The sequence below is a fragment of the Neomonachus schauinslandi genome, chromosome 11, assembly GCF_002201575.2.
Source record: "Neomonachus schauinslandi chromosome 11, ASM220157v2, whole genome shotgun sequence".
Classification (NCBI taxonomy): domain Eukaryota; kingdom Metazoa; phylum Chordata; class Mammalia; order Carnivora; family Phocidae; genus Neomonachus; species Neomonachus schauinslandi.
In genome coordinates this window covers 7,182,106-7,197,656 of record NC_058413.1, presented here as the reverse complement: position 1 = coordinate 7,197,656, position 15,551 = coordinate 7,182,106, and the positions used below count along the sequence as shown (strand labels likewise).

The following is a 15,551-nucleotide window of genomic DNA, read 5'->3' as shown; positions in this document are numbered from 1 at the left end:
AGATCACAGTCCATGGGATACAACCAAAAACCAAAAATACTGGCCAGAAACTAAGTGAAGACAAGTTCTTGATGTTCTCGATGATGATACAAGAGTGAACGGTTTAAACAGGATTCCATTTGCCTTTGGTCCCCTATGATCACCTTTACTGTAACTGGCAAATAGCTTCCAGACTTCTCTGCATTTACCTCCGAAGGCACTGACCAGCCAGGGCACTAGGTTTTCAAGAGCCTTGGACGACAGTCTTCTGGGCATCTCTAAGTTGTGGCTGCAGAGAGATGGCTTGCGAGGTGCTCAGGATCCGAGCATCAAGGATTGCCTGGGCAGGGCAAGATCAGGAAAGGTCAGGTGAGGGCAGATCAGCTAAGGTAAGGGCTGGTGGGGTCCTGGCCACTGCTGCTGACAATCGTACCTGGAAGAGGAACTCGGGTCCCTGGGCAGAGCTGTGGGCTGCGGTGCTCGCCCCAGAAAGCAGCCCCCACAATGCACCTGGTTACATTTTCACTGACCCGGGGAGACAGCCTGGTGCCTGGCAGCAGGAGGACTGGAAGATGTCACCAGGTCCACAACCCCGTCTCCATGACTCACATGCAACCTGAGCAGGATCAACATGCTGATCTGGCCTGGGCTGCCAGGCAGCAGGTGCCACCAAAAGATGGACTTTAAAAGAGACCCTGGAAAAGACAACTGGTTGTCCGGGGCCCTGCGCCCAGTGCAGCACACCCTGCCAGTCTGAGGTCTAAATTCGGTGGTCCCCCGCAAAGAGTTCCCTAGCTTTAACTGAGTGCTTGTTTATGAAGTTGGAGAGGGGTGAGGAGGCCCAGACCGCTCTAAGAGGCCAAACCACATAATGAACCTGTCACCCTCTACTTTTCCCTTCGCATGCCCAGCCCTGGGCACCCGGGCTACTAGCATTTGCAAGGAGCACAAAAAGGGGGTGGGGATGGGGGACTCTCACCTGGTGTTTCTTTTGCAGCCACTATGCTCCCTGGTTTGGGCAATCAATAGTGTTGATATTGATGCTAGCGATCGTGAACAAAGAGGTGGAGACTCCTAAGGTGACCGGGCATGGCCCACAAGGCGGGCGGTGGCAGATGATTTAGGATGGTACAAGGGACAGAAGGAGGAAACCACTGAGCACCCTGGGGACAAGCCTGTGCAAATGGTGTGGGTAAGACATGGAGAAGACTGGAAAAGGGCGAAGTGATTGTTGAGGGACCAGGCATGGGGGTGGCAGGGCTGTGGGAGGACGGGAACACTTTACCCTTGGGAGGTCAGAGCACAGAAAGGGACACTAATCTCTTTCCCTCAGCTCTTATTCATGGGGCATCTGGCCAGTTTAACCCAGCCATTTGCTGCCACCCTCAACTCGACCACTGACTGATAAAGAGTCTTTTGTGGGGAGCCGGGGGAGGGGCAGAGGGAGAGGGAGTGAGAATCTTAAGCAAGCTGCACGCCCAGCACGGAGCCCGATGCAGGGCTCGATCTCACAACCCTGAGATCATGACCTGAGCCGAAATCAAGATCGGATGCTCAACCAACTGAGCCACCCAGGTGTCCCTAATGAAGAGTCTTAATCAGACACCTGCCAACAACTACTGAATCCAAGAGGGAGCAGCCTCCACTGAAGAGGACCGAACAAGATGAACGTTCTGGACATGGCTCCGTCCCTTTGGTTCCCTCTTGTTATTGTTGGATGGGTTTTTATGTTTGTCAGAGACTGGATGCTCTAAACCCTCCAGCATAGTGGCAATGGGCATCACATTGCCCTGCACTTCCTGCGGGCTGGTCAAGGTGAGGTGTGTGGCTGCCAGCCTCTCTTGCTGCGTTATTTATTCAACGACCTGTTTGCTGTCTTGGCTGGGGGCTGGGCTGTGTAGGCCTGGGCAGCCCACAGAGGGGCAGCTGTGCCTACTCTAGTCTGAGGGTTTCTAAGACTAGGAAAGTGGAGTTGGTCCATGGTAGCCCACAGAATGGGAGAAAATATTTGTAGTTCATGTATCTGAGGAGGGATGGATATCCAGAATATAGAGAGGACACCTAAAACTCCCCAACAAAGACAACACGATTCAAAAATAGGCAAAAGGGGCGCCTGGGTGGCTCAGATGGTTAAGCGTCTGCCTTCGGCTCAGGTCATGATCCCAGGGTCCTGGGATCGAGTCCCGCATCGGGCTCCCTACTCCTTGGGAGCCTGCTTCTCCCTCTGCCTCTCTCTCTCTCTCATAAATAAATAAATAAAATCTTAAAAAAAAAAATAGGCAAAGGACTTGAATAGACATTTTCCAAAGACAGACAAATGGCCAATAAATAAGCACATGAAAAGATGCTCAACATCACTGATCATTAGGGAAATGCATATGGAAACTACAAGGAGACACCACCGGACACGCATTCGATGGCTACTACCAACAAAACAAAATAACAGGTGTGGGTGAGGATGTGGAGAAATTGCAACATTTTCACACCATTTTTGGGAACGTAAAGATGCTCATGAGCCTGGGAAGGATAACCAGTCTGCAGGTCTTCGGTAAATATTGACAACGGACTTATGCAATTAAGACACAGGGAACTTGTCTGGAAGGCTTCCATTTAAATGGTCACAAGAAGTTTATTCCTTGAAGAAATATTCTTATATAGAAACACCTTATTTCCTCACGGAGAGCAAATAAAATGTGATGATACTATGGTTCCGGACAAATGCCCAGAAGCTCTTTCCCAAGAACCCACTAGAAGGAGGCAAGAGAGTCTATAAAATAGCCCACACGTAGGTGTGTGGATATGCTTCTGTCAACAGCTATAGTGGAAAGAGCACCATGGGGTTCTCCGAGTTGCTCCACACCATCGGTGGTATGGGGAACTTCCAAATCCTTCAAACTGTTCTCATGATGTTCCCTGCCATCCTGATCGCCTGTCACAGCTTCCTGCAGAACTTCACTGCCATGACCCCAAAACATCACTGCCGGCCAGCCAACTGGACCAACGGGTCCCATGTCCCGGGTGGTGTCGGGGATGGGGACTTGCTGCAAGTCTTCATCCCACTGGACAAGGACCAGAAGCCTGAGCAGTGCCTGAGGTTCTCTGAGCCCCACTGGCAGATCTTAAACCACAATGGCACCTTGTCTTTGAGCTTGGACACCGAGGCCTGCCTGGATGGGTGGGTGTATGACCAGACTGTTGCCTCCTCAATTGTTTCTGAGGTGAGGTAAAGCTACAGCTGAACGCTGGGTCTTTAGATGATTTTTTTTGTTTGTTTTATTTTAACAGAGACGTAACTTATTCCATTAAATGCTCAAACTTTAAATGTGCAGCTGGATAAATTTTACATATGTAAACACCAGGTCAAGGTACAGGTTATTTCTTTTCTTTTTTTTTTTTTTTTTAAGATTTTGAGAGAGCGAGAATGAGAGAGAGTACATGAGACGGGGGAGGGTCAGAGGGAGAAGCAGGCTCCTCGCTGAGCAGGGAGCCCGATGCGGGACTCGATCCCGGGACTCCAGGATCATGACCTGAGCCGAAGGCAGTCGCTTAATCGACTGAGCCACCCAGGCGCCCCATTCAATATAGATTTTTAAGAGTCATCCATGTTGATATATGCTTTGGGAGTTGGTTCTTTCTCAGTTCCTCAGAGCATTCCGTTGCACGAATATGCCACAGAGTATATGTCCATTCTTTTTTTTTAAGTAATTTTTAAAAAATATTTTATTTATTTGAGAGAGAGAGAGAGAGCACAAGCGGGGGGGGAGGGGTAGAGGGAGAGGGAGAAGGAGACTCCCCACTGAGCAGGGAGCCCAATGCGGGGCTCGATCCCAGGACCCTGGGATCATGACCTGAGCTGAAGACAGATGCTTAACTGACTGAGCCACCCGGGTGCCCCTGTTTTCTTGTTTTCCCCCAAATTTCTCAGACTGCTAAATGAAATGAGAACAAAAAGCAGGAAAAAATGAAGCATTTCAAGTAAACTGGGTCTAGATTCATGTTGGTCATCTTTCTTTTAGGGTAGAGGTTTCCTAAGACTCAGGACCATGTGTTTTATAAAACATCTGGGATAATGTGCTTGACATTGATATAGAGGTTCATGCCATTTAAAATAAAAGGGCCAGTGCTGAGGATGGCAGCGTTATGTGCTTAAGGGCAAGCTGTGGGACCGTGTTAGCGTGTAAGAGGTGACGAGGCAGCTCTTAATATTCTATGGAAGCCACATGGTGAGGATGCATGAGCCACCTGCTGACACTTATGTCTCTTTTTCTCCAGTGGGACCTGGTGTGCGAGCACAAGTCACTGAAGTCCATTGCCCAGTCCATATACATGACGGGACAGCTGGTTGGAGCTACTGCCTTTGGCATCTTCTCTGACAGGTGAGGGGAGGAGGCCCGAGGAAGTCTCCAGAAGCTTCCTACGAGGCTAGAGTTCATGCTATCCCCACACTGTCTTCAAAGGCTCAGAACCCCACTTGAGAAGACCCCCCCCATGTCCTTCTCCCTGCCAGACAGCCAGGGCCGCACCCGAGACCTCAAAAGGAGGGGCCGGGGTAGAGCACTCGCCCCTCCCTGCCCAGGTCCTGGACACCCCACTTTTCTAGGAGACAGTCCCTGGTCATGCATCCGATGTGGCTGAGGTGATGATGCCTCCCTTTTTTGTTTTGCAATGAACTGCAATCATGAATCTCGAATTACTTTCTGCTTGGGGATGAATTTTGAGTCACGTGGCAGAACGCCTTCATCATGTGAATGGTGATGAAGCTGGGTCCGTGGTCTCATTTCTGCCAACCGTGATTTCCCCACAGGGTTGCCCCCACAGGTCGCTTCCCCAGGAAGAAGGAGCCCCTGTGATGGTCATTATTGTTGTGAACGGCTAATTCTACCGAGCACTCTCCCACATCCTCCAAGTAGCCCTGGGTAGCTGCTCCCATTTCACAGATGAAATGAGGCTTAGCACACTGGTCCTACGGAAAACTGATTCCAGCATGGACATTTAGTCCCTGTTCTTGGAAGTGACGATGATGTTCCCGTGAGGAAGAAGCTCTGTACTCGATGCCACATCTAGACAGATAGTCCTGGTTAAAGCTAAACAAGCCAAGGCACATTTCTGAGAAAGCCAACCCTGGGTACGGTGTCTTCTGGTCTTTTACCTCTCTTGGTTTTTGCCAGCCTGTAGGATGCATCCGTCCGGTGCAGCAGAAAGAGGATTTCAAGTGGACATCAGCGGAGCTGGGCTCTGCCCCTCTATGGAACCTTAGAAAATTCACTTAGCTCTTGGGATCATTTCTGTACAATTGAGGGGCTCTCCCAGTCACCCAGTGGCCCCAGTCGCCCCTGTCTCCCCTGGCTGGGCTCCAGGAACACTCAGCCTCTGGCCCCTTTGCTGGGAAACCTAGCCTTGAGCTCTGGGCAGGAGGGACTGGTGACGCAAAGGCCTTGCTCATCGGAAAGGAGGCCATCTGGAGGGTCCCAGACTCTGTCCTCACCCCCACCCGACCCAGAGGTGAAAGGAGGGAACTAAGTCATCTCCATGGGGCCGGCAGGGAGCTCTTGCTTTAAATGCCAGTCCCCCGGTAACAAGGGGCCTGAGGCCTGGCCAAATAGTATCTTGTATTCAGATAGCTGAGAGCCACGGGGCATCCGAGGTAGAGCTCCAGTCTACCTCCAGGCACCCACCTCTGGAAAGAGCCCTGGTAGGGGGTGGAATGACCTCCAGAGTGTGTAAACGCCACCTCTTCTCCACTGTTTGCCTGATCCCTTTTGAGACATCCCCTTGACTCCCCCTCCCTTCCCCCCTACCTCCCCCACTCTCCCCTCCTCTCCAGTATACCAGCAAACCCTGTTGGCTCTGTCATCAACATAGACCAGGACCCACCTCCTCCTCTCACCACCCGCTAGGCTACCACTCATTCATCTTGCACCTGGCTGGCTGAAACAGCCTTTGAGGGAGCCTCCCTGCTTCTTCCTATCCTTGATCTTTGCCTTCTGTTACTCTCAAATCGATGGGAAGAGCGATCTTGTTAGATACAGAACAGATCCTGGCCCTCCTCTGCTCAACCTTCCACCAGCTCTCCGGTTCTTAGCCAGTGAAGCCTAATGGGCACATGGCCTGCTGGCCCTGCCTGGGCTGGCCCCAGATCCACTGCCGTGAACCCAGCCCCACCCCCCCTTCTTCCTCCTGCCCTTGCACTGGCTGTTGCCCCCACCAGGGGCATTATGCCCAGGACACCTCTTCAGGTCACTTCTCACAGCCTCGAAGTACAGTGATGTGGATTTCTCACCGGCTGTGGGTGTGGGGCAAGTCATTTCAGCTTGAGCCTCTGTCTTCTCATCTGTAAAATGGGGATAATGACGCTATTGACCTGAGATGACTTGGGAGGAGCCCCAGCACACCTCAGTGCTATGTCTGTGGTGCTTCGTTGTGTCACCGGCCCAGAGGACCTTCTCTGGCCACCTTATTTACAACTGCAGCCCCTCTGACATTCCGTGTCCCCCTGCTCTGCTCCGGTTTGTTCTGTGGCCTCTGACGGTCTATGTATTTTACCCATTTATCTTACTTATTGTCTGATTTCTCCTTGACCACAGCTCTCACACAGTGCCCCAGGCCAGGGCTGTGGGTACGGGTAGGGGGGTCCCGTGGGGAGGGGCAAGTGAGCTCCTGGTGGAGTCCTCAGCCCTTGGCACCTGCCTGGCACACAGGGGTCTAAGAGGAGGTAGAAGAGAATGAGAGTGGGGTCAAGGGTCGTTTGGAACATTCGAGCCATTGCTCACACTCCCTCCCCCACGGGGCAGGGACCAGAAGCCACACTCAGATGCCAATTACAGCCCCATCTGGAGACAGCTATACTTTAACAAGGAACAGAGCCAAGAGGCAAAGAATTGACCGTCCTCCCATAGGGGAATTCTAGGCCTTGGCAACTCGTGTGGGGAGGGGCCGGGGCAAGGAGGGAGTCCCTTCCCAAGGCCTTTTTCTTCGATTGGGAGGGTGTCAAGAGGAGGTCAGGGATACCTTCCCAGGACCCTCAATCACATTGTGAAGGCGGCTTCCCAAGCCTTTGTCTAAGGATGCAGTGAAGTGGGGGCCTGACAGGTGGAGGGGAGCAGACTAGAGCGAAAGCAGAGGCAGAGTGGCCTCTAGTCGCCTTTGCAGCCGGACCCCGGGCTCAGCCTGGCCTCCCTGTCTATCCTGGCTGCAGCTGTGGGCGCAAGACGGCGCTGCAGAGCGGGACCCTGCTGATGATCATCATGGGCACCAGCGCCGCTTTCGCTCCCAACTTCCCCGCCTACTGCGTGCTCCGCTTCCTCAGTGGGGTGGCAATGACCGGCATCATTATCACCAGCCTCTGCCTCGGTGAGTACCCCTGCGGAGCCCTGGCTCCCCCACTAGCTGCTGTGCGACCTGGGGTGGGGCACTTCAGGTAACCTGTCCGGGCCTCAGTTTCCCCATCTGTAATACGGGGTGATAAAGATAGTACTTCCTCATCTCATACATATTTATAGAATGATACATGGCACCCACGAAGACCTCAAGAAATGTTAGCTATTTTTAAGGTGGTGGCTTAAGCACCCCAGGCTCAGATTCCAGTGACATAGTCCTTGCCTGTGAAGGGGAAATCATCACAGATGCCCCTGCATAGGGGTGCTACGAAGATCAAATGAGATGGCAGAAGTTGCTTGGGACAGTGTGTCCTGGGTGGCACTGAGCAGGGTCAGAGCCCACCCATCAACTGGGATCGTCAGGGGAAAGTTCCGCAGGGGCATCCCCTGGGGTCCCTGTCACTGGCCGACCCAGGCCCTGTGGAGCTCATTACCAGCAATGCCGAACTTGTCATCCCCAGCCATGGAGTGGACCCCAACGCAGAGTCGGATGCTGGTCAATATCTACACCATGTATATGATCACGCTGGGCCAGGTGGTCCTCACGGGCCTGGCCTACCTCATCCACCAGTGGCGCTGGCTACAGGGCACCGTTTCTGTCGCCTACGTGATTATTCTTCTCTACTCCTGGTACGTCGTCTCCCAGACGTACTGTGCAGAGTTGCCTTGTCTGGTCTGTCTTCCTGGGAAATGTTTGCTGACCTGAGAGCTTACTTTGGCTTGGGTCTGCTGAGATCTGACCTCCTTAAGGAGAGAAGAGAGGACCCTTGGTATACGACGAGGTGTCTTCATTTGATTTTTTTCTCCATATCGTCCTTGGGGAGTAGTCCTGCACCATTTGGGGTTCTAAGCAGCTGCACACTTGACCCCATACCAAATTCAGTCCTGAGTGACTACAAGGCCCCTCAGAAGCCCCAGGCTCCCATGAAATACCTCATGGGGTCAGACTTGAAGATTTCTGGCCACTCCACTCAGCCAATGAGATGAGATTTACCATACAAATCCAGAGCCGCAATGAAAGTAAGAACTCTCATAAAAATGACAGTGAAGATCCATACTAGTGCCATGAGAGATTTTGAGAGTGTAGCATGAAATGAGAAATGTGGGTAACAGAAGATGTGTACAACTTGGAGATCGTTTTGCAAAAACAAACACGTGCTTACGTCTGTATCTTGCGATCTGACAAAAAGGAAAATGGGGGAAACAACCACCAGCCCATTTACAGTTGCTCTCCTTATTCCTCCCATTTTGCTTTTTTGGATTTTCCCTTGGATCTCCCTGTTTTCAGGTGGGCCAGCCCTTGACACATGGTGACTGGGACAGCGAGCCCAGTGCCTATGTGGGTACTGTGGGTGGAGAGCCCTTGGCACCTCCAGCTGCTCGGGGTCAGGGGTGGGCAGGAGGCTCTGCCTTGTCTGATCATGCCTCCAGATCATTCCCTCCCTCACCCCATTCCCTCTCACTCCTAGGGGCCTGCCAGAATCCGCTTGCTGGCTCATCACTCACAACAAACCTGACAAGGCTGTGAAAAATCTGCAGGCTGTGGCAAGATTAAATGGCAAAAAGGAGCAGGGAAGGAAACTCACTCCAGAGGTACGCACAAAGGGAACCCACACGCTGCCTGAACCCTTCCTCCTGACCTGGTGGTAATTCTCAGTGAGGGCTTAAGTTGGCTGCCAAGGGTGAACAAAGAGGTAAGTTTCTACATCCAGAAGTAGTAGCTACCACCATCAGATAGCCAGAGGACCTGTGGGAAAAGTGTCCTGTTACACCCTTTCTCAGAAGCTACCACAGGGTACATTCCACCAAAATGAGAATGTCAACCAGGGAATCCAGGAAATAGAAGATCCAAAATAGGAGAAAGGTAAAGAAGAAGGGAAAGAGTTGTACAGAAACCTAGAGAACAATCAGTTTATACTGAAGCAAAAGAATACCATATACTGGAGGCCTTTCATGAAGAAAAAAAAAATGATGCTGAGAGATTGCTTGTTATGCTTTTTTTTTTTTAAAGGTCATTTTTTAAAAAGATTTTATTTATTTATTTGACAATGAGAGAGAGCACAAGCAGGGGGAGTGGCAGGCTGAGGGAGAGGGAGAAGCAGGCTTCCCGCTGAGCAGGAAGCCCGATGTGGGACTCGATCCCAGGACCCCGGGATCATGACCTGAGCCGAAGGCAGTTGCTTAACCAACTGAGCCACCCAAGCGCCCATGTTATACTTTATCTTATTAACAGGAGTTTTATGGTTCTATCAAAGAATTTGGGGATAAATTAGTGCCAAGTACTTAAGAAATCAGGAATATAAGCAAGCAAGTACACAAAAGAGGCAATTATTAACTCCAGGAAAATAAAAAACTCATGTCATGGAAAGAAATATAATCAGAGTACACTACATGGTTCAACTCTGAATGAGACTTACATTGGGAGAATTACAGAAGGGAAGTATAGGTCAGAGGTGGTAGAGTAAGAGGGTTAAATCCTCATTCTTTCTTAGTATAAATCAATCTAAAGTTGGAAAATCAAGCCATAGCATTGTAGCATTTTATCTGGAAATAGGAGATAAATATGAGAAGAAACACCTAGAAGAGTAGAAAGCAGTTGCTTCTGGAGAGTAGGAATTGGGAGTGGTACTAGAGAAAGGAGAGGCAGGGACCTTTCTAACTATGAACATGAAGAAACAAAATAACAATGGCTAAGATCCCAGACTCGGAACCATTCACCTGGGTGACTCCCAGCTCTCTACTTACAGCTCTGTGATCTTAGGCAAGTTATTTAACCTTCTGAGCTTCAGTTTCCTCATCTGTAAAAAGGATAATAGAATCTCCTTTACATTCAATAAGTTAGTTCACATCAAGTACTTAGACCCCCATCCGGCAAATAACAAGTGCTCGATAAATGAGGGTCATTGTTGACCATCAAGAAAAACTAGTTAAAAGAAAAGGAGAAGTTGCTCCAAAAGAGAATACACACCCAAAATTTGAAGTCCTCTATTTCTTTTTGGAGGTGTGTGTGAAGGAATTGGCCAATGTGGGAGGAATCAAGTAACTCTGTGGCATCAGAAAGTGGAAGGACTAAGGGCCAGAGTCCTTTCTTCTGGCATCCCCACCCTGGTCTTTTCCTGCTAGGTTGTAAGGATCCACATGCAGGAGGACACAGCTGCTGTGAAGGAGTCCCCATTCTTCCTAGATCTCTTCCGCACTCCGGGACTCTGCAGGGTGACTTGCTGTATCACCCTGGGATGGTGAGTGGGGCCCCAGAGAGTGACCCCCTGGTCATTCACCTGACACCTGTTCCTGAGTTGTCATTCCCTGGTGCCCCACTGGCTTGAGACAGAGATGCAGGCAACAGATCATGGCTAAGCAATCTGAGAAGATGGGAAAACCTGACAAAGTCTGGAACCTGAGAGGATTTAGTTTTAGAATAGGATCACATCGCATCCATGGCCAAAAGGTTGGAAAGACTCCTTCCATTGGAAAGAAAGGCAAACCATGGGCCACCTCTAGGGTATGAAATAAATTACTGGCACTTTCTCTCTTCCAGGTTTTCCACAGGCTTTTCTTTCTATGGGCTGGGTTTAGATGTGCAGAAATTTGGGTTCAACATCTACTGGACACAAGTGCTGTTTACAGTGGTGGATATCCCCACAAAGCTGCTGACAGGCCTGAGTATGGCCTACGTTGGCCGCCGAATCACCACCGTCTCCCTGCTGCTGGTGGCCGGTTGCATGATCCTTATCACTGCATTTCTTCCTCAAGGTGAGGTTTTCTTCTGGGTCTCGTGAAAATTCTCTTCTGATATGATGGACAACATGGTCCAGTTTAATGATTCAGAGCAGACTAGAGAACCAGATGAATCTGTTTTCAAGTGGTCTCCTGTGATCATGGACAAGTTGACCCACTTATCCTCTGCTGACCCTCACAGTTACTTAGGAAGAATAATTAAGAGGCCGTTATTGGGGGTTGACAGCATGCCAAGCACTGTGCTAGCACTTCACATATATCAACGCATCTGACCATCACGAGGACTCCATGAAGTGCTTTTATAACTGAAGCATAAATAAATAAAGCACAGAGAGGTGAAGTGACTTGTCCAAGGTCACACAGCTAATAGGTGTTAACATTGGAGAAAACAATATGATGGCTTCATGGGTGTTTTTGTCATATCAATCTCTATAGTTTTCCATATGTTTGAAATAATTTTTTTTTTAAGATTTTATTTATTTGACAGAGAGACACAGAGTGAGATAAGGAACACAAGCAGGGGGATTGGGAGAGGGAGAAGCAGGCTTCCCACAGAGCAGGGAGCCCGATGCAGGGCTCGATCCCAGGACCCTGGGACCATGACCTGAGCCAAAGGCTGGCGCTTAACGACTGAGCCACCCAGGCGCCCCTGAAATAATTTTTAAAAAAATAATAAAAGATCATGTGTAAAAGTTCTTATCCCAGTGCCCGACTCATGGTAAACATTGAATAAATTTTAGTTATCATCATATAGGTAAGTTTATAAAGGTATAAATTCAGCCTTCTGAGATCTAGTAGCAAGGGATACTAGTTTGAGATGGTTGTAGGAATCACAGAAATCTAGAATCCTGCAAGTGGGAGGTGTGTTGAAGACTGCCTCATCTATCATTTCACTGATGAGAACACTGTGTCCATGGGACAGTCACTTCCCCGACTCCCCAAGACAGGGCTAATCTCAGCATCCCTCACTCCCCAACTCCCCCTTCCTCATCTGAAAATATCAACTTTGGTTGTTAGTTATTTCACAGCTATTTCTTGAGCACCTGCCTACCCTGGGCTCAGAGCAGACCCAGGCTCATGGAGCCTAGAGGCCTTCAGGGAGACAAACGGTAACCAATTGCTTCGTGTCAATTGCTGTTGGGATCAGTGCCTCAGAGGAGATGTCCAGGGAGTCAGGAAATATACAGTGGGCTTGATCCAGTGAACAGGGTTTGCCAAAGTAGCATTTGAGTTGAGATCTGAAGAAGAATGAGAAATAAGTAGGTGAATAGTGGGGAGGGGAGCACGCTGAGGAGCGAGAACAGCGAGTGCAAAGGCCCTGAGGCAGAGAGGTGCTTGACACATTGAGATGTCAGAACAGGTGATTGCATTGACATTTAATTAATTCCCTTTTGTCTACACCCCACCCACCACCTTCTCTCAGACATGAATACCTTTCAGATGATCCTCTGTTTACTTGGAAAAGGGAGCCTGGCTGGCTGTTTTAGTTGTCTCTACCTATACACCATGGAGCTCTTCCCAACAGAAGTCAGGTAAGAAGATGGATCAGAGTCTCTGGGACCAAGAAGGCAGCCTCTGTCCCTCAGGGCTGGGCCACTAAGGAAACCAGCTTCCATATGGAAATGGTTTTGTGGTGTCACATCTCAAAGGAGCAGGTTCGTGTCACTATTTTATCGTGATTTTGGTTATCATAGGACATTGCTCTTGGATAGTGACTGGAGCTTGACAGGCACTCCATAAATGGTCTCATTTCTATAGCTTCAGAAAAGTGTAAATATCTTAGATAGCCGTAGGAAATCGCTGAGTTGAGGACGTCGGGTACTGGAACAGTGCCTAGCACAAAACACGTGCTCAGTAAGTATTAGCTGTCAGTTTTTCCATCATTGTTATGGTTCCCAATAAGTATCCTGCGGGACCACATCTGAGATGAATGTTCCCTTCCCCATGATGTGCCCCCACATGACCCATACCAAGATCTGGCCCTTTGCCACACAGCCTTCTTATCTCTCGTGCACTGGCCCTGAGGTTCAGCGCCTGGTTCATTCATTCATTCACCAAATCCTATTAGACTTGTTGCAGGTGCTTGAATTAGGGCAGTGCACATGCAGGGTCCCAAACCCTTCCTATGGTCTCTCTCACCACAGGCAGATAGGGATGAGTGCCGGAATCTTCAGCACACGCCTGGGCTCCCTCTTGTCCCCCCTGGTCTACATCTTAGGCAATCATAGCCCACTGCTACAGCCTGTGATATTTGGCCTGGTCCCTATCCTGGCGGCTGCAGCAGGCTCCTTCCTGATGGAGACGAATAACCAGCCATTGCTGAACACCATCCAGGAGACAGAGAAGAGGTAGGAGCCTTCCTGCTCCATCTCTCCAGCATTTCAGAACGTCCTTGTAGACTGTGGGGACGGAGCAGTGGGAATGGGTCTGCTGGGGTTCTTGCTGCCCTGGCAGGAGTGGGGCACCCCCTGGGCCCATTTCAGGACTCTGGGGCAGCTCCTGCTGCCCCTGCCCCTCCATCTGTATATGTAATAATAGCTTCGGGTGTATTAAACTTGGTGGTGACTGTCCCGGAGCCTGATGAAGCATTTGGAGATAAATCATGCAGGAGGCCATATACAATGCTGCCAAATTCTCCTTTTATTAAATACATCATCACTTTGTATGTGGAGGGGACCTGTTGAATGGCTGAAGTCCCTCCTCTCACCTAACCTATGGCTGCAAAACCACATGGTGGTGACCAAGGAGGTCAGTCTGTTCCTCCAGATGAAGTTCAGCCATGCTTTCTATTTTAGAATGAAGGTGGTCATTCTACCCACTGAATCTACCCACTGAACACTTCTTTGCAAGTGGGTTCCTTGTCTGTGGCTTGGCTGATCTGGGCTGGGCTTGAGTGTGTCCGCAGGTTGGGGGGCTCTGCTCCAGATGGGCTGGTCTGGTCTGGGGGCAACTCCCTGGGGGCAGCTCTGACTCTCCATTTCATCCTCCTTCTGGGACCAGCAGGCCCCTCCTTCTCAGGGCAGTGACAGAGACCCAAGAGCCCTTCCATCCACGAAGCTCTCACTTTTCCACTCAGAGCTTATTCTATGCTTCTCCCTGCCCAGAATAAAGATGGTTCATGACAAGCAAAGAAACGTCAGTGAAAATACCACCAAGAATGGATTGGTCACACTTCTTCCAGAAAAGACAAAAGTAGAATGCACAGTGTGATTTCTTTGGACCCACACCTATATTCTGAATGGCCCTTGCTCTCTTCACAACTTTCTCACATTTTGAAATGTGAAGGATCTTGCCAAGGAAATGCTGTGGCACCTCACTTGACCGTCTACTGGAAAAAGCAATGATAGTGCTGTGATATGGAAATATTATAAGGCAGATGAGTCATTCAACTTATAGACCAACTGAGAAAAGACATGTATTGGACAATCAGGGACATTTGAATAGGAAGAATGAGCTTTAAATAAATATTAAGGGATCTGTTGATTTTGTGAAGTTGGCAGTGGCATTAGGTTATATAAGCCAATGTCCCTTCTTAAAAAAGAAAAAAGATGTTAAGTTGAAGTATTTAGGAATGAAATGAAACATTGGGAATTTGCTTTAAAATACTAGAAAAGTGCACAGAGTGAGTGCCAGGCTTGAAGCAGGGGGTTCGTTGTACCTCCTACCTTTGGATGTGTTTGGAAATTTTTATGATAGAAGTATTTTTCAAGCCCAGCAGATTTTTTCTACAGTTAATGTAAAATGATGACTTGATGGCTAAAAACATCTCCCAGGCTGCCTCCCCAAGGGTTTTGTCTCCTCTGTGGTGGCTCTTGTCAGACCATGTAGCCCTTAGTAGCCACAGGTCAAGGCCACGTCCTGTACTGCCTGTGGACAACCCAACCAGCACTGATGTGCAGCCCAGGGCCAGCTGCAGCCACCTGCCCAGATCACAGGCTGGATGCCTGAGACTACAAAAGGCCAAGAACCGAGCAGAGCTTCCAATGGCAAGTGGTGGATAGGTGTGTCCACGATATGGATCCGAGTGCAATTGACATAGCACCCCTCGCTAGTTACTGATATTGCTCCTATGTTTGGTAATGGCCATTTTGATATATAAGGACATATGCTTGAGACCATGACCAGAAAGCCCCCACAGGGCTACTGTACGGAGAAGAGCCCGAATTTCTGAAAAGTCACAGAGTCCCTTTGTTATCACTGAGGTTCTCTGTTCAGCATGGACATGTAAATGTATATATTTTTTTCTACACCTAAATTTCTCTAACATAGAAGACATATCAAATTATTGCTGTGTTCATGTTTTGTTACTAGCATCTGATCTAACGATGTTAAAATAGAATACAATAAATTTCGTTGTTTCTCAATTGCTAATTCATGTTTTGTTATTTGTTTGTTTATTGTTTGCTTATTTATCACCTTTAGGTATTAGCAATTAACCAATATCCGATTCTTGTTTGA

General features: G+C 49.2%; 1 protein-coding gene across 1 annotated transcript; it reads left to right on the top strand.

Annotated features, from left to right (window-relative positions):
* Positions 1–2,813: 2,813 nt before the first annotated feature.
* On the top strand, positions 2,814–15,448 carry LOC110576191 (solute carrier family 22 member 20-like). The gene is made up of 11 exons (XM_021685260.1): positions 2,814–3,197; positions 4,252–4,355; positions 6,771–6,849; positions 7,146–7,329; positions 7,817–7,985; positions 8,825–8,948; positions 10,479–10,594; positions 10,894–11,108; positions 12,517–12,625; positions 13,238–13,441; positions 14,198–15,448. Exons 1-11 carry the CDS (start codon positions 2,814–2,816, stop codon positions 14,301–14,303), a joined length of 1,794 nt encoding a protein of 597 aa, XP_021540935.1. The 3' UTR covers positions 14,304–15,448.
* The last annotated feature ends 103 nt before the right edge of the window (positions 15,449–15,551 follow it).